At 38.8% G+C, this 22,160-nt stretch overlaps 1 protein-coding gene across 1 annotated transcript in view; it reads right to left on the bottom strand.

The window, feature by feature from the left end:
- Positions 1-22,160, bottom strand: part of LOC121389816 — a 78,801-nt gene that overhangs the window by 42,833 nt on the left and 13,808 nt on the right. The window contains exons 2-9 of the mRNA XM_041521465.1: positions 15,836-20,547; positions 14,808-14,863; positions 12,080-12,197; positions 11,042-11,118; positions 10,359-10,584; positions 6,825-6,910; positions 4,741-4,854; positions 998-1,084 (exon numbers count right to left, since the gene is read on the bottom strand). Coding sequence (XP_041377399.1) covers positions 998-1,084; positions 4,741-4,854; positions 6,825-6,910; positions 10,359-10,584; positions 11,042-11,118; positions 12,080-12,197; positions 14,808-14,863; positions 15,836-20,437 — 5,366 coding nt within the window. The 5' untranslated portion in view covers positions 20,438-20,547. The remainder of the gene's footprint in view (positions 1-997; positions 1,085-4,740; positions 4,855-6,824; positions 6,911-10,358; positions 10,585-11,041; positions 11,119-12,079; positions 12,198-14,807; positions 14,864-15,835; positions 20,548-22,160) is intronic.

Below are 22,160 nucleotides of genomic sequence, written 5' to 3'. Positions count from 1 at the left end.
TTATAAGTCGACCCATGAAAAACTACTTATAAATATTGAAATATTTCTTATTTTCAGCACATGAGAACAATAATATTTGAACAAATTTTTTTTTTTTTACAAACTTCGGTTTTCACGTTTTGTACATCGCAATATGATCAGACTATTCCAATCAAACTATCATTATTACATAGCATCAAAACGAAATATTCCGTTAGTAGAGAGTGAAAGCTGTTTGACTGTTACTGTATAGTACTGTACAGATGGTTTTGTGCACAGACAACGACTTTATTTATAAACACTGACAACAGATCACTACGATAAAACTGAAAGTATCACGTTTTGCCGCCATATTAATACATGTAAGGAGGATAACTCTGGAAAGTACACTGGTTTTTGTACCAAATGATTTGTGTCCCTATTGCTCTAGATAAGTGAACTGCAGAGATCAGTCTATTTTAAGGGAAAGCTTAGTAATATTCATGAAGTTAATCACCGCCAAAACATTGTTTGAACAACCATTAATGCCAGTGACCAGATTTCAAAATAAACTCGGGCAACAGGTAGTTAGTATTGTTTACATTTTTACTATTAGTTATGACTGTTAATTTAACTAAGTGGACTGTTGTCTTGGCATGTGAGTGAGATCGTACGCCTTTTCGCATAACCAAAACCGTTCTAATGCCAAAAAAAATAGGTTATAAAAAATAAATGTGTCAAATTAACATATTTGAGTATAAATACATGGCATACTTCAACAATTAAACTTGTAAAATAATCCCCAAAACAGTAATATTTTTTGGTGAAATTTTTTTACCCTCTTATAAGTCGACCCCCCCAAGTTATAAAATAATTTCTGGGTGAAAACAATTCGACTTATAGGCGAAGATATACGGTAGGCCTAATTCATCGGTTCCGGTTACCTAAGATTATGAAATATTGTTCCCTGAAAACAAATAATGAACATGCAATACATTGTGCCCAGCAGATTCCTGATTAGTGAAAGTGTGCGACTCACATTGCAACTTGGTGACGATGTGCCTGCTGTGTGGACAGGGTTGTGAATGACGTCCACGACTCGAACATGTGTTTTAACAGAGTGCGTCTGAAACCAACAGTACCGGTGCAGTTAGCAGGAGTGATTACAACACACAAGTGTGTGTACGTCAGTCAATTTAGAAACCAATATACAGTAAAGTACTCTTATAACAAATCAAAAGGGACCATGATAATTATTTCATTATAGTAGTAATTTGTTGTACTTATTAGCATTAAGTCAAGTTATTAATGTATAGGGAGATAAAATGGGATTTTATGATCAGTTAGTTCTAAGCATGTTTGTTTAAGTGTACTTTACTGTACATGTACAGACATTTATATTCCAGGCTACAGATTTTCGAAGCTATCCAAGTGCTACAATATCGTAAAACTGTTGTATGCTATGACGTCACTACGAGACACATGCCATAGTCTATGACGGTTTTACAATATTGTATATCGTACCACTTAGATAGCTTTGAAATTATGGGCCCTAGGCTCGAAATTAAGGATTTGTTAATAATAGCAATTTTGAAAGGTTTTTGCTGCAGGCAAAATGCTCACCTACAACGTACATGTACCTGGATGCCAATGGATATGCCAATGGCAATTTTAAGTATCCCTTTAATCAACAGCAATAATTTTTACCCCTGACATGCACCATAAAGTTTGTTTTGTTTTAACGACACCACTAGAGCACATTGATAAATTAATCATTGGCTATCGGATGTCAAATATTTGTTAATTATGATGCGTAGTCATCAGAGGAAACCTGCTGCATTTTCCCATCAGCAGCTAAGGATCTTTTATATCCACTTTCCCACAGACAGGACAGCACATACCACAGCCTTTGACCAGTTGTGGTGCACTGGTTGGAACAAGAAAAAAAAAAACCCAATCAGCTGAATGGATCCACCGAGGTGGTTTGATCCTGCGATGCAAGCACCTGAAGCGAGCACTCGACCGACTGAGCTAAATCCCGCCCCAGCTATGGCAAATGCGGCCAGTTCTAACATTAAGTCTGAGCCATGTATACATTACTGAAAACAGATACATAATGTTATGTGTTAATCACAGAGTAGGTCAGTAAAGGAAGGAAGGAAATGTTTTATTTAACGACGCACTCAACACATTTTATTTACGGTTATATGGTGTCAGACATATGGCTAAGGACCACACAGATATTGAGAGAGGAAACCTGCTGTCGCCACTTCATGGACTACTCTTTTCAATTAGCAGCAAGGGATGTTTTATATGCACATTCCATAGAAAGGATAGTATATACCACTGCCTTTGTTATACCAGTTGTGGAGCACTGGCTGGAACGAGAAGTAGCCAAATGGGTCCACCGACGAGGATCGATCCTAGACCGACCGCGCATCAAGCGAAGGCTTTATCACTGGGCTACATCCTGCCTCTCCCAGAAATAAATATACATGAACAAACATTTGCTAAAAACAAATGATACAAAAAGTCATGTGTTAATCACAAAGAGTATTATTATTATTACATTGGAAATAAAGGAACATTTAAAAATCATTTCAACATATTTTAAACACTCGCTATTTAGTGTCTAATACATAGTTCTTTAAAAGTTTGTTTTGTTTAACAACACAATTAATGCAGACTGAGTTATTAATCGTCGGCTTTTGGATGTCAAACATTTAATAATCCTACACAGTCTTCCAAAGAAACCCATTACACATTCCATTAAAGTAAGGTTTATTTTATTTAATGGCGCCACTAGAGCACATTGATTTTTTATCTTATCATTGGCTATTGGACGTCAAACATATGGTACACATTCCATTAGCAGCAAAGAATATTTTATATACACTTTCCCACAGACATTACAGCACATACCATGGCCCTTGATATGTCAGTCGTGGGGCCTAATTGGGACGGGGGAAAAACATCAGAGACTGGATCTTCTGAGGGGGTTTGATCCTCTGACACAAGCACCTCAGACGAACACTTGCTTGACTGAGTTAAATCTTGCGTTCCATTATCTAGTTATGTAGACATTTAGTTCAGAGAAGAAAATGAAACTATCTATTTCCACATAGGCTACTACTACTTGAAAGAAGCAAAAAATTTTTTTTATGTGCATGTTCCTGCAGACAGGACAGTACATACCACAGCTTTTGATGTACCAGTCATATCACTGTTAACATGGAAATGACTTTATTTTAAAATTACAACTCATTTATAAATCTATCCAAATCTCGTTTCTTAGATACCCCCTGCTCAAGCTAATTTTTCTTTTTTGAACATATATATTTTCTGGGGAAGCATGCTTCCCCCCCACCCCCACCTTAGTAACTTCACTCACCACAATCTAGATATCAAGATTCCCCATGCATACATTCCTGCACCAGCACCTGAATCTAAATCAAGTACAGTGTTTGTTGTTCCTTAACAGGTGGACTCAGAACTCATATTTACGTGCCCATGTACCCTAACGGTTTAGGCACATCTATCCCAGGTCCGATCTCTGGCCCAACCCCAGCAACTGCCCACGGCAATCAGCAATGTTATGGAGATTGCAGTGGAGTTTTTAATTCTCCACGGCACTTTTTTACCTTCGATGATATTCAGATTTTTTTTGTCAATGGCATTTTTTTTTGCTGTGGACATTTTAATTGCAGGGGTTGCTGGCCTGGCCATTGAGATGACCCGGGTCGATCAATAGGTGGAACATATAAATAATGAACACACCGTTCTAAATACATTGAGATGACCCGGGTCGATCAATAGGTGGAACATATAGATAATTAACACACCGTTCTAAATACATTGAGATGACCCGGGTCGATCAATAGGTGGAACATATAGATAATGAACACACCGTTCTAAATACATTGAGATGACCCGGGTCGATCAATAGGTGGAACATATAGATAATGAACACACCGTTCTAAATACATTGAGATGACCCGGGTCGATCAATAGGTGGAACATATAGATAATGAACACACCGTTCTAAATACATTGAGATGAACCGGGTCGATCAATAGGTGGAACATATAGATAATGAACACACCGTTCTAAATACATTGAGATGACCCGGGTCGATCAATAGGTGGAACATATAGATAATGAACACACCGTTCTAAATACATTGAGATGACCCGGGTCGATCAATATGTGGAACATATAGATAATGAACACACCGTTCTAAATACATTGAGATGACCCGGGTCGATCAATAGGTGGAACATATAGATAATGAACACACCGTTCTAAATACATTGAGATGACCCGGGTCGATCAATAGGTGGAACATATAGATAATGAACACACCGTTCTAAATACAAATGATATCTAATTCTCTAGTGAACAGTTTCAAACCTGCTGTATTCGTCTGCTCTATGCTGTTTGACACAAACTACATAAATTTCTAAATATAAATAATATCTAATTCTCTAGTGAACGGTTTCAAACCTGCTGTGTTCGTCTGCTCTATGTTGTTTGACACAAACTACATAAACTTCTAAATACAAATGATATCTAATTCTCTAGTGAACGGTTTCAAACCTGCTGTGTTCGTCTGCTCTATGCTGTTTGACACAAACTACATAAATTTCTAAATATAAATGATATCTAATTCTCTAGTGAACGGTTTCAAACCTGCTGTGTTCGTCTGCTCTATGTTGTTTGACACAAACTACATAAACTTCTAAATACAAATGATATCTAATTCTCTAGTGAACCGTTTCAAACCTGCTGTATTCATCTGCTTTATGCTGTTTGACACAAACTACATAAACTTCCTTCCACCTGGTTAACATCCTTCTAGCCAGTTTCTCATTCATAGACTTTTCAAACGAACGTAAACTGAAAACGGAAGAAAGAAGAAAAAAAAGGACAATATTTAAATTTTCATTCATCATGTCAATTTGATTTTTGTGCTAATATCCAATTAAGGTTCAAGCATGCTATCCTGGGTACACACCTCAGCTATGTGTGCCATCTGACAAGAATTATTCGTCCGGTATTCACTTTAGAGAGATTTCCGGTTTAGAGAGGTAAACTTTAGTGTTAAAAGATGAATAAATCACAGGACCATGCAAACTGCCAGTTTTTGAGATAATTCCGGTTTAGAGAATGTCTGGTCTTAAGAGTTTTACTGTATATGTAGTAAATAAAATTTAAAACCCATATAAGATAAACAAAAAAGGTCCAACAAAGAAGGAAATGTTTTATTTAACGACGCACTCAACACATTTTATTTACGGTTATATGGTGTCAAACATATGGTGAAGAACCACACAAATATTGAGAGAGGAAACCTGCTGTCGCCACTTCATGGGCTACTCTTTTTCGATTAGCAGCAAGGGATCTTTTATATGCACCATCCCACAGACAGGGTAGTACATACCATGGCCTTTGATATTCCAGTCCTGGTGCACTGGCTGAAACGAGAAATAGCCCAATAGGCCCACCGACGGGGCTCGATCCCACACCGACCGCGCATCGAGCGAGCGCTGTACCACTGGGCTACATCCCGCCCCTAAAAGATGAATAAATCACGGGACCATGAGAAATGCCAGTTTTTGAGATCATTCCGGTTTAGAGAATGTCTGGTCTTATGGGGTTTTACTGTATAAGTAGTAAATAAAATTTAAAACCCATAAAGACAACAAAAAAAAAAAACGGCTTTGCAAATTTGGCCTAAGATGTCTACCATTAATTTGGTTGCCCGACCTTGGTGGTATAGTGATTATGCCATCAGACTCAAGGCTGGTAGGTACTGGGTTCGTATCCTCGGCTCCAACACAGAGTTTAATGACTCAACAGGCAGAAGTGAGGCTACTACGCTAGCATCTCTCTTACTAATTACCGGCCTCGGTGGCGTTGTGGCAGGCCATCGGTCTACAGGCTGGTAGGTACTGGGTTCGGATCCCAGTCGAGGCATGGGATTTTTAATCCAGATACCGACTCCAAACCCTGAGTGAGTGCTCCGCAAGGCTCAATGGGTAGGTGTAAACCACTTGCACCGACCAGTGATCCATAACTGGTTCAACAAAGGCCATGGTTTGTGCTATCCTGCCTGTGGGAAGCGCAAATAAAAGATCCCTTGCTGCCTGTCGTAAAGAAGAGTAGCCTATGTGGCGACAGCGGGTTTCCTCTAAAAACAGTGTCAGAATGACCATATGTTTGACGTCCATTAGCCGATGATAAGATTAAAAATCAATGTGCTCTAGTGGCGTCGTTAAATAAAAACAAAACTTTACTCTCTTACTAATCACTAACAACTAACCACAAATCCACTACCCTCGACAGATGGCCTAGATAGCTGAGTTGTGTGCCCAGGACAGGGTGATTGGACATTAATCTGAAATAAACATTGAAATGAAATTGACATAAAATAAAATAATAGTTAAAAAAAAAATCAAAACAAATCATGGTTGCTGGAACTTAAAAAGACTTTCGAAGCTATCTTAGCGCCAATGATATCGTAAAAACCATCGCAGGCTACGATGTCACATATGCCATAACTTACAATGGTTTTACGATTTCGTAGGGCTAAAATAGCTTTGAAAATATGGGCCCTAAGCCCCGTTTTACGAAGTGATCTTAAAATTAAGATCACCTTAAGTACGTAGCTATCTTGTACACTTAAGATGATCTTAGCATTATAATTGCTCCGAAAAACAGGGTCCAGGAAGAAATTATAGTTGCAAAGAAAAATTATGTGAAGTATGGGTAATTGAAATACATCTTGCAGGATACAGCAATTTTCTTTTTTTAAACATTGCTGTATCTTCTGTTAATTTTATTCCAATTGCCTTAACAGTACCAACCTCTGCACTTCAACCGTCAAGTTCCTCCATGCTTTAAATGCCTCTGACAATCGAAACCTTTGTCTTTCCTCCGTCAGTCTGCGCCACTGAAATTGAGAACAAAAATGTTTGTGAATTATGACTAATGGTTAGATTATTGCAGAATCAAAGGTCGTTTTTACCATCACATATGATATTTGTTTTGTTTAACGACACCACTAGAGCACATTAATTTGTTAATTATCAGCTATGGGTGTCAAACATTTGATAATTCTGAGTCTTATAGTCTTAAGTAAACCTGATACATTGTTTTTTTCATTAGCAGCAGGGCATCTAATTATATGCTGTTTTCCATAAACAGGACAGCACATACCACAACCTTTGATATACCAGTCATGTGGTACTAGTTGAGACCCACCAAAACTGCCATTAAAAGCGATCTTTCTATGAACCAATCACTTTTATTTCTCGCTCTAGCCAGTGCTCCACAACTGGTGTAACAAAGGCTGTGGTATGTACTATCCTGTCTGTGGGATGGTACATATAAAAGATCCCTTGCTGCTAATTGAAAAGAGTAGCCCACGAAGTGGTGACAGCGGGTTTCCTCTCTCAATATCTGTGTGGTTCTTAACCATATGTCCGACGCCATATAACCGAAAATAAAACGTTTCCTTCCTTTCTTCACCAGCAAAGGCGAGTAATCGCTAGCGCTCCCCCTTCACAAATGCCCAGAAATTTTTAGGAGTCACAAATTGATTTCTTTGCAATAAAATCTGTAATAAATTATGTTTGAAAATTCATGTGATTGCTCGCCTAGCACCATCTCAAGGGGTGGGACGTAGCCCAGTGGTAAAGCGCTCGCTTGATGCGCGGTCGGTCTAGGATCGATCCCCGTTGGTGGGCCCATTGGGCTATTTCTCGTTCCAGCCAGTGCTCCACGACTGGTATATCAAAGGCCACGGTATGTGCTATCCTGTCTGTGGTATGGTGCATATAAAAGATCCCTTGCTACTAATGGAAAAATGTAGCGGGTTTCCTTTCTATGACTGTCAAAAAGACCATGTTTGACATCCAATAGCCGATGATCAACAAATCAATGTGTTCTAGTGGTGTCGTTAAATAAACTAAACTTTAGCACCATTTGAGAAGAGTGATAACCAGCAAAGAGTGTAGTGTTTTAGAATAAAGACATTTCTTATTTTGATGGTATGAAATAGCCCAGTGGTAAAGCACATGCTTGATGTGCGGTCGGTCTGGGATCGATCCCCGTCGGTGGGCCCATTGGTATGTGCTATCCTGTCTGAGGGATGGTGCATATAAAAGATACATTTTGTAGCAGGTTTTCTCTCCAAGACTATATAACAAAATTACCAAATGTTTCACATCCAACAGAAAAGTTTGTTTTGTTTAACGACACCACAAGAGCACATTGATTCATTAATCATCGGCTATTGGATATCAAATATTTGGTAATTTTGAGATATAGTCTTAGAGGAAACCCGCTATATTTTTCCATTAGTAGCAAGGGATATTTTATATGCACCATCCAACAGGCAGAATAGCACATACCATGACTCTGAGATTACCGTCACAAGACCAGTGGTCAGGAGAATACTCTCGACCCGACTCTGTGATTACCTTTACAAAACTGGTGGTCAGGAGAATACTCTTAACCTGACTGCAATTACCTTTACAAGACTGGTGGTCAGGAGAATACTCTTAACCTGACTCTGCAATTACCTTTACAAAACTGGTGGTCAGGAGAATACTCTTAACCTGACACTGCAATTACCTTTACAAGACTGGTGGTCAGGAGAATACTCTTAACCGGACTCTGCAATTACCTTTACAACACTGGTGGTCAGGAGAATACTCTTAACCTGACTCTGCAATTACCTTTACAACACTGGTGGTCAGGAGAATACTCTTAACCTGACTCTGCAATTACCTTTACAAGACTGGTGGTCAGGAGAATACTCTTAACCTGACTCTGCAATTACCTTTACAAAACTGGTGGTCAGGATAATACTCTCGACCAGACTCTGTGATTACCTTTACAAGACCAGTGGTCAGGAGAATACTCTCGACCCGACTCTGTGATTACCTTCACAAAACTGGTGGTCAGGAGAATACTCTCGACCCGACTCTGTGATTACCTTTACAAGACTGGTGGTCAGGAGAATACTCTCGACCAGACTCTGTGATTACCTTTACAAGACTGGTGGTCAGGAGAATACTCTCGACCAGACTCTGTGATTACCTTTACAAGACTGGTGGTCAGGAGAATACTCTCGACCAGACTCTGTGATTACCATTACAAAACTGGTGGTCAGGAGAATACTCTTAACCTGACTCTGCAATTACCTTTACAAGACTGGTGGTCAGGAGAATACTCTCGACCAGACTCAGAGATTACCTTTACAAGACCAGTGGTCAGGAGAATACTCTTAACCTGACTCTGCAATTACCTTTACAAAACTAGTGGTCAGGAGAATACTCTCGACCCGACTCTGTGATTACCTTCACAAGACTGGTGGTCAGGAGAATACTCTCGACCAGACTCTGTGATTACCATTACAAAACTGGTGGTCAGGAGAATACTCTCGACCAGACTCTGTGATTACCTTTACAAGACTGGTGGTCAGGAGAATACTCTTAACCTGACTCTGTGATTACCTTCACAAGACTGGTGGTCAGGAGAATACTCTCGACCAGACTCTGTGATTACCTTTACAAGACTGGTGGTCAGGAGAATACTCTCGACCAGACTCTGTGATTACCATTACAAGACTGGTGGTCAGGAGAATACTCTCGACTAGACTGTGATTACCTTTACAAAACTGGTGGTCAGGAGAATACTCTCGACCAGACTCTGTGATTACCTTTACAAGACTGGTGGTCAGGAGAATACTCTCGACCAGACTCTGTGATTACCTTTACAACACTGGTGGTCAGGAGAATACTCTCGACCAGACTCTGTGATTACCTTCACAAGACTGGTGGTCAGGAGAATACTCTCGACCAGACTCTGTGATTACCTTCACAAGACTGGTGGTCAGGAGAATACTCTCGACCAGACTCTGTGATTACCTTTACAAGACTGGTGGTCAGAATACTCTCGACCTGACTCTGTGATTACCTTTACAAGACTGGTGGTCAGGAGAATACTCTCGACCTGACTCTGTGATTACCTTTACAAAACTGGTGGTCAGGAGAATACTCTCGACCCGACTCTGTGATTACCTTCACAAGACTGGTGGTCAGGAGAATACTCTCGACCCGACTCTGTGATTACCTTCACAAGACTGGTGGTCAGGAGAATACTCTCGACCAGACTCTGTGATTACCTTTACAAGACTGGTGGTCAGGAGAATACTCTCGACCAGACTCTGTGATTACCTTTACAAGACTGGTGGTCAGGAGAATACTCTCGACCAGACTCAGAGATTACCTTTACAAGACCAGTGGTCAGGAGAATACTCTTAACCTGACTCTGCAATTACCTTTACAAAACTGGTGGTCAGGAGAATACTCTCGACCCGACTCTGTGATTACCTTCACAAAACTGGTGGTCAGGAGAATACTCTCGACTCGACTCTGCATGATGTCGTGACAGTGTCGAGACCGGCCGATAGCCCACTTGAAGGCCCCCAGACCTTTCCTCAACATGATTTGTCGGTACAGGATGGATGCCTTGCGGTTTTGTTGTTGAGATGTCGTAGCTTCGAGCCATCGGTGGAAGTATTTGTCTGTCAGTCGGTTTAAATGAAAATGATTGGCTCTGTCGACAAAAAACAAAACAAGAAGAAAAAAAGATTAGAGAGACGAAACCTATAGTCCTCTCTGGTTAGACCAGTAGGGCAGGGTTTGTCAGAGAGTAAAACGAGTATGGCGCCATACCCAATTTTTTTTGCAGATTTTTTTGTTTAAGTTAATCTTTTGACAAAATTAATGACTCTTATCATTACTGTATTTTTTTTCTTAACCCTAACCCTAAACCTAGCCCATTTTCTTTCTGGGATGCATGCAGGACACACACACACTGTAAATATTCAATTCCATAGTGCCATACCCAAACATTTATTTCTGGCAGAAACACTGTAGGGGGCTACACAAAACCAATGGAAATCAAGGAATAGAGCATCGTTGAAAGAAATCAATAGCTGATGATCTATTCTAACTGTTTAAATATCCACAACACACTTGAGATTCGACCTGTAAACATCTAGTGAACTCACTGCAGTAAAGTGTTGTCATACTGTCTCTGCTCTTTTAAAACCTGAACACTGTGCTGCCATTCCTTGAAGTACCGTGCCTGCAAAATAAACAACATATTTCACTGGTGTAGGAAGCAGGGTGGGGTGGGGTGGGGGAAGAGGCGGCATGTGCCCCCCACTTTGTAGCAGCAGCAATGGTTTTTATATATTTATACATGTATTTATATATATATATATATATATATATATATATATATATATATATATATATATATATATAATACATCTAGAGGTTATTACCAGAGTGTTTTTCGGTATCGTCAGTATCATATATTAGGAATACAAATTGGATTATGCGAGCCTCTGGCGAACAGAATACATTATTTTTATTCCTAATATATGATACTGACGATACCGAAATACACGAGGGTAATAATCTCTTTATCATATAAGCTCAAGCTTAAAAAAGGACAGATTTTTGTAAAAGGTTAGTTAAGGACAAAATAAAATAAATGCTAAATTTTTATGGAATTTATGTTTCAAATTGCAGAAGGGGTAGAATTTTTAATATTATTATTATTAAAAATGTTAAAGGAAAAGAAGAAAATAAATGCTAGATTTTTATAAACAAAAAGTTAAAAATGGGGGTGGGGATTAAAATTTTATTTTATATTTCCAAGACTTTGGCAATGCCACACATGGAACACAAAGAAAAAAAAGAGAGTTAAAGTTTGTTTTGATTAGGGGGGTGGGGAGGAGGGGTGAGTGCATTTGTTTTGAGGACAGGTAATGTGAAAAGAAAAAAATTAGTTCACGAGGGACATAAACATGATACGAAATGGTAGCGAGTTTAATATCCTATTTATTACTCGATAATCGATCTTAATTAATATCACTCAACTTGTTTGATTGACATTTTTGTAAGGATATAGTGCACCAATCGATGACATCATCGTGTGACGTTGAAGTGTTACGTCCCACTTGGCGTTCTAGTGCGACGTATCACTTTGATATGTTCCAAGATATTATTAACCATATGGGTAATAAATTGGGTTTTACCTTGAGAATCAGGTTTGGTCTGGCCGTTTCACTGACTGCGTAGAGTTGCCTGAGCAAGCGGACAGTTCCAGGGTCACCAAGGTGAGAAATGATTGTGTCTGCTGCTGAGTATGGAGATCTAAAGAAGAAACCAGCAAAAACATACAGCCAGATCACAAATAAATATTAATACAAAACATGTAGCCTATAGCTAATGACAAGAATGGAAAGGGGTCCATACATGTTTGTTTTTCTTTTTTGTTCATTGATACAGCCAATTTTAAATTAGGTCAAATTAATACTTTTTTGTTAATCTGTAACTTCTTTTCTTTTTAAAATTTTAAAATATTTTTTACCAGTAATTAATTTTTTAAAAACATCCAATATGTTTTGAAGGAAATTTTTTTTTATTTAACGACACACTGAACACATTTTATTTACGGTTATATGGCGTCGGACATATGGTTACGGACCACACAGATATTGAGAGAGAAAACCCGCTGTCGCCACTTCATGGGCTACTCTTTTCGATTAGCAGCAAGGGATCTTTCCAACATGTTTTGAATAAATTGATAAAATGTCATACAAACGAAGGCAAATAAAATAAAATAAAATACTAACTGTTACTATGCCAGCAGGTCAGATTACAGAAAAAACATTTCTCAAAGGAAGGTACAATTAAGGCTTTTGGACTGGTATGCATATTCAACGATATATAATGTACATTATTGCTTAATATCAACAAGTATATTATTATATTTAATTAATAAAACATTTAAATGTGACGGCTGTTAGATATAACGGGTGCAGCCATTTTGTTAGTTTCCAGTGAATACGCCCTCTGGTGGTTACGTACCGGTAATACTTAATGCATAACATCAGAATTGAGTCCTAGAACTAGAGAAACAAATCTTCGTGGTTTTTGCGGGCTGATAAAATAGGCATGTATTGCAATGTTCGGTAATAATATCCATCCCAGTAAGCCAGCAATAAGTATATATTATTTTTCAATACAAAATAAACCACCATTGTCAAAGTGGCTACACAAGTTGAAATAATTATACCATGTTTTGTCCATGTATTAACCTATGTACTGAAATGATACACAGAGTTTTCTTAGTTAATTGGTCTATTCTGTTAGTTGCCTCTACCTGTGATTCCCGATTGGCAAGTTTGTATTTAATAGGTAACAAGACGAGCCAATTAATTACTGCTGTCTAGACACAAAAAATACATACCGGTATTGTGTAATTTAACCTGTCTCCCCTAAAATGGTAATGGACATGGTTTATTACTGTAAAGAGTTCTGTAAAACTATTAAGTAGACTTTCCCATCTAAAACCACAGAACTGTCCAATTACTTAGTCCCAAAGAAAAGAAAATTATCACTTGGGTATCGTGGGTTGTCATTTTTGCTTCAATGTAGCATACCAATAGGCCTAATAGTGTAAATTTTTTCTTTGGATTATTTAACTGAGAAAAATACTATATCCCCATTGCATTCTGTTAATGCAATTTGAAATATATTTAGTTAAATAGTTTATTATAAGACTCTATCATATGCAGTCATGTGGGATAGAAAAAGTACACCCGAGGTGGTGAAAGTTCCCATAATCGAAATTTTCTATCCCACATGACCGCATATGAAGTCTTTTTCTCTTATTCATTCGGTAAATAAACCATTATTTTACACGAACAGACAAAGATGGTTGAACAAGTATGTGACTTTTTTATTTGACAATTTTGTCATAAATAAACTACACTATCGTATTTGCCGTGTTTGTTTCATATGTTAAATAAAATTTAACACTACAAATTAACAAAATAGCTTTTAAAATGAAGGTTTTAATAACAAAATATTAATTTAAAACTGTCTAATGACCTCACGTCACCACCTCACATTAATATGATGTTATATATTACCAACGATGTCATGTTAAACGCAAGCGCGTGATATCCCATGTAAGATAGAAATTTCTTACATGGCTTTCTTTCATATACCTGAGAATGAGAGAATATATTATCACGTCATTTATGTTGTTTCACAAGTTAGGTTGATCAAAGAGAAGCGCCTTGTCGTAAATTACTGCTTTTGTTTACACTGTGCATACAGGAGTTGGTTGGAGCTAATGTCACTGTGCCCCAAGCTAGAGTACTGGACACCTCGAAAATGAAACAAAATGGCTTCCCCCAGTTAGCAGAAATAATCATGGGTATTTTATTAACTCTAAAATTACGTGTTTTTCATTTCTTAAAGTGTCAGTATGTGTTGGTGGTCCGGGTATGCATCTTTCCAACACATAAGGCTCATGTTTGAGTTTACTCTCCCTTTAAAGGAAAGAGACATGTTTTATTTAACGACACACTCAACACATTTTATTGACAGTTATATGGTGTCAGACATATGGTTAAGGACCACACAGAGAAAATCCGCTGTCGCCACTTCATGGGCTACTCTTTCCAATTAGCAGCAAGGGATCTTTTATATGCACCAGCCCACAGACAGGGTAGTACATACCTTTGATATACCAGTCGTGGTGCACTGGCTGGAACAAGAAACAGCCCAATGGGCCCACCAACGGGGATCGATCCCACACCGACTGCACATCGAGCGAACGCTGTACCACTAGGCTACGTCCCGCCCTGTTTAGAGTAAAGATGACCTGACTTACTTTAAGGATCCTATGGCTGCCATGGGTTGGTCTTGCTTAGTCAGACGATAGTTTAAAGTAAAGATGACCTGACTTACTTTAAGGATCCTATGGCTGCCATGGGTTGGTCTTGCTTAGTCAGATGATAGTTTTTCTGTTGAGAAAAGAAACCTGATAATAACAAGAATTCCATTGAATCAAATGTCTTGCCTACTATAGTATGGAATATGGTATGGCATAGGGATTAAGGTGCACATTCAGAGCAAGCTGTTTTAGCGCACGCCTGTCATGGGTACAGGTGCCGGCCTTAGTCAGTTCCTCCGTCCAGGACAGGAAAGGGTTGGGGTGGGTGGGAGAAGGGTCCACCTGTACTAGCAGGTGCAAGAGAGCACCAGCAGCCCAACTGGGGTTGGTGACAGGCGAGGGCTGCCTACTATACAATGGTATGGGTTTTATACCTACGGCAATTTGAAAATGTTTTTACCGTAGGCAAAATGCTTATCTGCAGCCTGTCTACGGCAATTTGAAACAAGTAACTTCTGTTACAATAAAACAACCCATAAATACTCTGTTCACTACTTTCTACTATTAATTACTTTACTATTGCTCCACAACTTTTATTTGCACACTGTACTGTTATTATAGTGTTTTTCCTACAAGTTTGGGAAAGGTATGACAAACTAAATACTTTATAGGCATCATCACCATTTTCAAGACACTTTTTTCTGATTAATTAAAGACAAAAAAATTAACTGAGATAAAAATAAATGTAATTAATGTGCATGCTTTAATGAATGAATGGCAAAATATATTTTATTAATTAATAACACATTTTCTGCATGTTTTATAAAGGGTGATTTTAGAATTAATTATTGAAAAAGGCTTGTTTAATCTCAGGGCAGCGTGGTGCTGATTTAGGCACGATGGCGCTAGACTATTGAGAATGAATTATTGAAAAAGGCTTGTTTAATCTCAGGGCAGCATGGTGCTGATTAAAGCAAGATGGCGCTAGACTATTGAGGCAGTGTTAATCACCATGCCATAAAAAAAGCACTAGTTATTGTAAATCGTTTCTTTATTTACTCACTGATCTGTTTACTCAGAACTCACTGTGCTGTTTACTCACCAGTGGTGTGGATGTGTCCTTCTCAGGAGGCTCAAACAACAGCCTTGAATCTGTCTCATCTTCTGCACAAGTATCTCCACCAGTAGAGTCCAGAATACTGCAAGATCTAGACATCACTAGTCTATCCACAAGCTCCATTTCTCTAACAATATTTCTTTGTTTCTGACGTTCCATAAAACGTTCTGCGCTCACAGGATCAATGACTGGTACACCATCCAGAAACTCTTTCCGTCCATCAAGAGACAAAAGCAGTTTATTTTGATTATTGCCTTGCGTAGTATGTATCTCTTCCATCTCTGATAGATGTTCTGAATGTCCTGGCTTGGTCAGCATGGAATAAGAGTCTTCTTCCTCCTCCTTGTAACGATGTGTATTTTGTTCATGAGCAGACGCACAATCTATACCTCTTTGATTGTCACTATCCCAACAGAGAGAATCACCAATGTCACTACCATCTTGACTAGCTACACTTCTGCATCTTTGCATGTAGGTTTCTTGACCATTCCTTACTTCTGTATCACAGTCCTCATTCATCTGACCAATCAAAATCTGCCTTTTAAAGCCTTCATGCTGATGACCAAGCATATTTGACATACCAATTCCAAGAACACAGCCATGTTCAGTTTCACTCTGATGCAGTTTATTGGAAGATCTTGTATTAAAATCATTATCAGTCACACTATGCACCAATTTGGAGAGACGATGATTTTTGTGTGAGTTGCTGTTTGTTACGTTTTGACTGGTTTCCTTACCATCAGATATCGTGACTTCATACTGGATATCAGCTCCATCACATTTCCGATGCTCATTCTCACAGGCACCATTATTAATTCGATTAATGGTTTTTGTGATTTTCATTCCAAACAACTCAGGAATTGTAATGTCAGCTGACACTTCAACTGAGTTTCTGTTTCCCCTATTACCTTTAGCACTAACCAAATCATGATGACCACAATCTTGTTCTAAATCCAGATATCTGTTTCCAAAATGTTCAGACTCTGTTGCATACACAACTGCTTTCTCAGCTGTATTTGTATTCCTTGATGCTGTCCTTGCATCAGGAGCTGTTGAGAGTTCATCGCTTAGTTCAGAGTCTGAATCAAAAGAAGTAAATAGTTTATCTTGGCGTTGTTGGTCGACCTCGAAATGTAGCTTACGGACATCATCCAAACAAAGGTGCTGCTTTTCTGTGTCTGTCAGCGAGTTTACATATACGTCTGCTAGTGGAGCTACACGAGATCTAGCTTGTGAAACAACTTTCCTCGAACCCTCTGTGGAATTAGATCGTTTGTTATGATGACTAACATCAACTTTGCTCTTATCAGACATATTACTGGAACGTTTCTTCAGAGGAGATTTTGATGCAGTTGATTCATTCTTTGCCACCTTTTTGTTGAATTCTTGTAACTTGTTTGGTGATATCTCTCGTTTGATGACTCTAGGCTTTACCTTTGGTGGACTCTGATTCCTTAGTGATTGTTTAGCAATTTTTGTTATTACTTGGTTTTCGGAAACAGACTTTTGCATGTTCCTTTCACGGTTCTCCCTCACTTTGTTGTCTCCTGACATTAAATCTGCTGATTGCCTGCCAGAATGAGCTGATCGCAGCTTCAAATGTCTTTCATATGACGCAGGAGTTTGAGATCGTTGCTGTTCCACGGGATATTTTGATGATGCTTGTAGATGTTTTATTCCTGTTTGTTTTTCAGTTTTCTTCATTTCATAGAAATCAGAAACTTTACAGCTTGGTTTCTCAACATTACTGCCAGACAAATATCTGGGTTTTTTGGTCCTACTAGGACTCTGATGCTTCTTTTCTTTATCAAATGACACAGGTGAGTAAGATTTATCTATCCTGGACTTTTCAACACCAGTGGAAGATGACTCTAGTCTTCTGCCAGACTGTCTGCTGTCATAATCTTTGGACCTTGGAACCAAGTTATTTTCACGATGCTTTTCAATTCCATGAACAGAAAATGACAGCAATGCATCAGCTTCTTGTGATCTAGTTTTTCTTTGCATTTCATAAGTTGCTGGAGTCAAGGATCTTTCCAGACATCCATTTTCTTGAAGTGTTTGACAACTACTGCTATATGACGGTGTTATAGATCGTCTTTCCATCAGTTCATTCAACTTCTTTAAATTCCTCCTGTAACTTTGCTGCTCTCTATTCCATGTGGTTTTATGGTGCAAATATTCTTCATTATACTTTTCACTATTCACCATACTGTTAACTGGACCCTCAGATACATCAGACTGCCTAGAAACTCCAGTATTTGTTAAACTTTCGGCGTCAGAATTATCTTCAGACTTTCTAGAAACTCTGTTATGTTTTATACTACCAGTCAAACTGCCAGGTACATGTTTCTCATCAGAATTTCCAAATGCTCTGTTATGCAGATCCCGTAACTGGTTTAGAGTCAGAGGACCTGCTCCAGAATCTGACCAGTCAATATCCAGATTCGACTTTCTTTCATCCTGGACATCATCTACATCACATCGATAACTTCCAAGTTCATTGTGATTTGCTTTGTGATATTTCTGTCTGCTGTTAACTTCTGATGCATGTTCACTGTTCCTATCTCGACTACTCCTGTGCATTGCAGAACCTGTGACTCTCTTAGATGCTGCATCTGGAGATACTTGAAGACATGCATCAACAGGTGATGCTCGAGAATCAGTTCCATCATCTGTTACTGCCTCATTGTGCAAATGTCTAACATATTCTAACTGCCGACCCTGAACATCTCTGGAATCTCCTGCAATCGCTGATCTCTCATCTTTGACAGATCTATGCATGGTTCTGATGCCATGTGTGCGATTTCTCGTAATGGGAACATGATTGTCTACGTCTTGACCACTTCTTTCTGAATCAAAGGCAGATATCTTTGGCGATGCAGGCTCTGTATTAACAGAACATGTTCTCATAGATCCTGATGGACTAGCAATTTCATCAAAAAATGGAACGTTAGTCTGACGAATACTGGAGTTCAGTTCTCTTTTGACAGAGGATCTCAAACTACTTTGAAAGACACTTGGATCTCTTTGAGAAATATTACAGGTCACGCTTCCATTTTGTCTAAACCATCTTTCTGAGTTACTTGCAACTTCTATAGAGGCATCAACACTGTCATGCTGAATCTTCAGCACCAAATTATCTTCACCAATGTCCAGATTACAAGAACGAGGTCGTTGCAGCCTTGCCAGATCTCTTTCATTATGAGTCAAGTCTGCAATACAAGACAACGGTCTTTCCAATCGTACTAAATCTCCTTCTCTGGAAGTCTGTGGTCTTTCCAATTGTACTAAATCTCTTTCTCTGGAAGTCTGTGGTCTTTCCAATCGTACTAAATCTCCTTCTCTGGAAGTCTGTGGTCTTTCCAATCCTACTAAATCTCCTTCTCTGGAAGTCTGTGGCCTTTCCAATCCTACTAAATCTCTTTCTCTGGAAGACTGTGGTCTTTCCAATCCTACTAAATCTCTTTCTCTGGAAGTCTGTGGTCTTTCCAATCGTACTAAATCTCTTTCTCTGGAAGACTGTGGTCTTTCCAATCGTATTAAATCTCTTTCTCTGGAAGACTGTGGTCTTTTTGTTCTGGTTGAACGTGTCCTTTCATTTGAAGAGACTTCGGTGTAAGGAGAGTCTGCTTTTCTGAGTCTGCTTTTCTGCAGTCTGTCCAACAAAACATGAATATCTGGAGACGTCTCAGTGTGTTTATCCTTCACATTGTTGTTCACGTCTGTGTTATGACTAAACACTTGTCCAGCATGCATGTCACTACTAGTTCTGTGGTGCTGTAGAGAATCTTTCTTCCAGTCCTGGTAACCATCATCATTTCTCTTCCACCGATCCAGTTCTTCATCATTCTTTTCATTCGTTTGACATCTGGACTCGGATACTGGCGTAGAGTGGACCAATCCTCTACTCTTGGTATGACCAGGTGATCTGAATTCGTGATTCTGAAGACGTTCCTCAATGTGCTCGAGTCGTGTGGCCAATTCATGGGCGGAGCAAGGACTCTGAAGACACATGTCACTGCAGACATCCACACTGGACCTCCCACTCAACAAGGATGATGCTGCATTGCTGGCACCAACACCTTTGACTACTCCTGGTCCTGCAGAAGCTGGACGTCTCAAGAACTTATGGTAGTCATCATTCCTCTTCGTTAAACCTGCACCATCTCTGCAGTTTTGTCCTGAAGAATCTTCAGAACCAGGTTTTCTCCCCCTTTCTACTTCTCTTTTCACTAGGACATGTTTCTTAGGACTTTTAAACTCTCGAGCTTCAAGTTTATCTGTAAAAGGTAAAGGATTTTCGTCCTTGTCATAATTTTCAGAACAAGGCTTTCTCCCCTTTTCCAATTCTTTTTTCACCAAGAGATGCTTCCTGGGACTTATCAAGCCTCGAAAAGCTTTAAGTTTATCAGTAAAATCTAAACCATTTTCATCCTCTTCATCATCATCATGGAAATCTAGCTTCTTTTTTACTTTCCTCAAACTGCCAGTGTTGCCGTTTGCTACAGAATGAGCAGAAGGCTGGGAGAACTTGTGTCTGGCGGGAACCGAATTCCACGACTTCTGATGAGGTGAACACTGCATCTTCAATATGCATGTTGATGATGCTTCAAATTTCCATTATTTATGAATTTCTACATGTCTTCCAGCGTTAAATAGGACATCCAATTCATACAGGATTCCTTACATGGTATCTGAAAATAGAAGAAAAAAAAAGAAAACCTTTAGGATTGTGTAGAACTTCTACATGTCTTCCAGTATTAAATAAGACATCCAATTCATACAGGATTGCTTACATGGTGTCTGAAAACAGAAAAAAAGAAGAAGAAAACATTTAGTTTTGTTCGCACATCACTCGCGTAAGTATAGTTTGTGTAACCCATTTTTTGTTTGCACCTTTAATTTAGGACAGCATTTACTTGATCATGAAAGGTTACGTAAAAACGAAATGGGTTACCTGAATTTGTTTTTTGTGTAACCCATAAATGGTTTACACAAATTTTCAACTTCCAGAGACCTGAAAAGTATAAATCACCTTTTAAAAGCTGATAAATCTATATCATACTCCATCCACTGATTCCAGTGATGATTTAAAGCATTTCAAATAAAACAAAGTTTCCTTTGTGAAAACTCATTTTATAACAAAACAAATGCTGAATTCAGATTTTAAAACAAGCTTTAAAATCACTTTCCTAATGTATCTGTAATGATGATGGGGTTGTAGAAATCACCACATGACATTGTGCATTGTATTTATGCACGTCTGTTCAGAACTTTGCCAAACACATTAACCATAAACCATTAGCATATATATTATTATATATCTGTAAACATACCTGTTCAAAACAAGAGCCTTGTAAGACTTGTAAGAAAACCACTTTACATAAACACAAAATGCACAATCACATGTTTTAGTCATGGAGTGGGTATTAACCAAAGAGAGCTGTTAAATTCACACAAAACACTGTTCAGTCTTCAGTTCATAATGACATTTGTGAAAAACATCCTTCATACTTAAAGTCAGGGCATTTCGTATCAGACAATACCTCATGCATGGAGTATTTTGTATATTACTCAAGATCGTATTACATACCAGTTCATGTGTAAAACAAAACAAATGAACAGTCAGCATGTGGGCTGATAAATAAAAAGAAGTAAATTATATCCTACGTATATACACATCTGCTACTTCCATGGACTTGAGTGTTTCCCAGGTATTAAATATGGTTATGGAGCGAGGTAAATGTGTAGCCCTATGGAACAATGGCCACCAAGGGTACAGTAGGTTACAAGATCAATCAACCTAAACAATTCATTCACAACCATATACATACATGAACACAGTACTGTTACAATGAGCCACAGGGGATCTTTTATATGCCAGGGTGGAATTTTAGCTCAGTCAGTAGAGTACTTGCTTGAAGTGTTGGTAGCGGGCAGGGGAGGGGGGAATGTTACCAATGAGCCACAGGGGATCTTTTATATGCCAGGGTGGAATTTTAGCTCAGTCAGTAGAGTACTTACCTGAAGTGTCGGTAGCAGGCGGGGGAGGGGGGAATGTTACCAATGAGCCACAGGGGATCTTTTATATGCCAGGGTGGAATTTTAGCTCAGTCAGTAGAGTACTTGCTTGAAGTGTTGGTAGCGGGCAGGGGAGGGGGGAATGTTACCAATGAGCCACAGGGAATCTTTTATATGCCAGGGTAGAATTTTAGCTCAGTCGGTAGAGTACTTGCCTGAAGTGTCGGTAGCGGGCAGGGGAGGGGGGAATGTTACCAATGAGCCACAAGGGATCTTTTACATGCCA

The sequence above is a fragment of the Gigantopelta aegis genome, chromosome 15, assembly GCF_016097555.1.
Source record: "Gigantopelta aegis isolate Gae_Host chromosome 15, Gae_host_genome, whole genome shotgun sequence".
NCBI lineage: Eukaryota > Metazoa > Mollusca > Gastropoda > Neomphalida > Peltospiridae > Gigantopelta > Gigantopelta aegis.
Note: the sequence above shows the minus strand (reverse complement) of the source record. Positions and strands in the feature narration are given on the sequence as shown.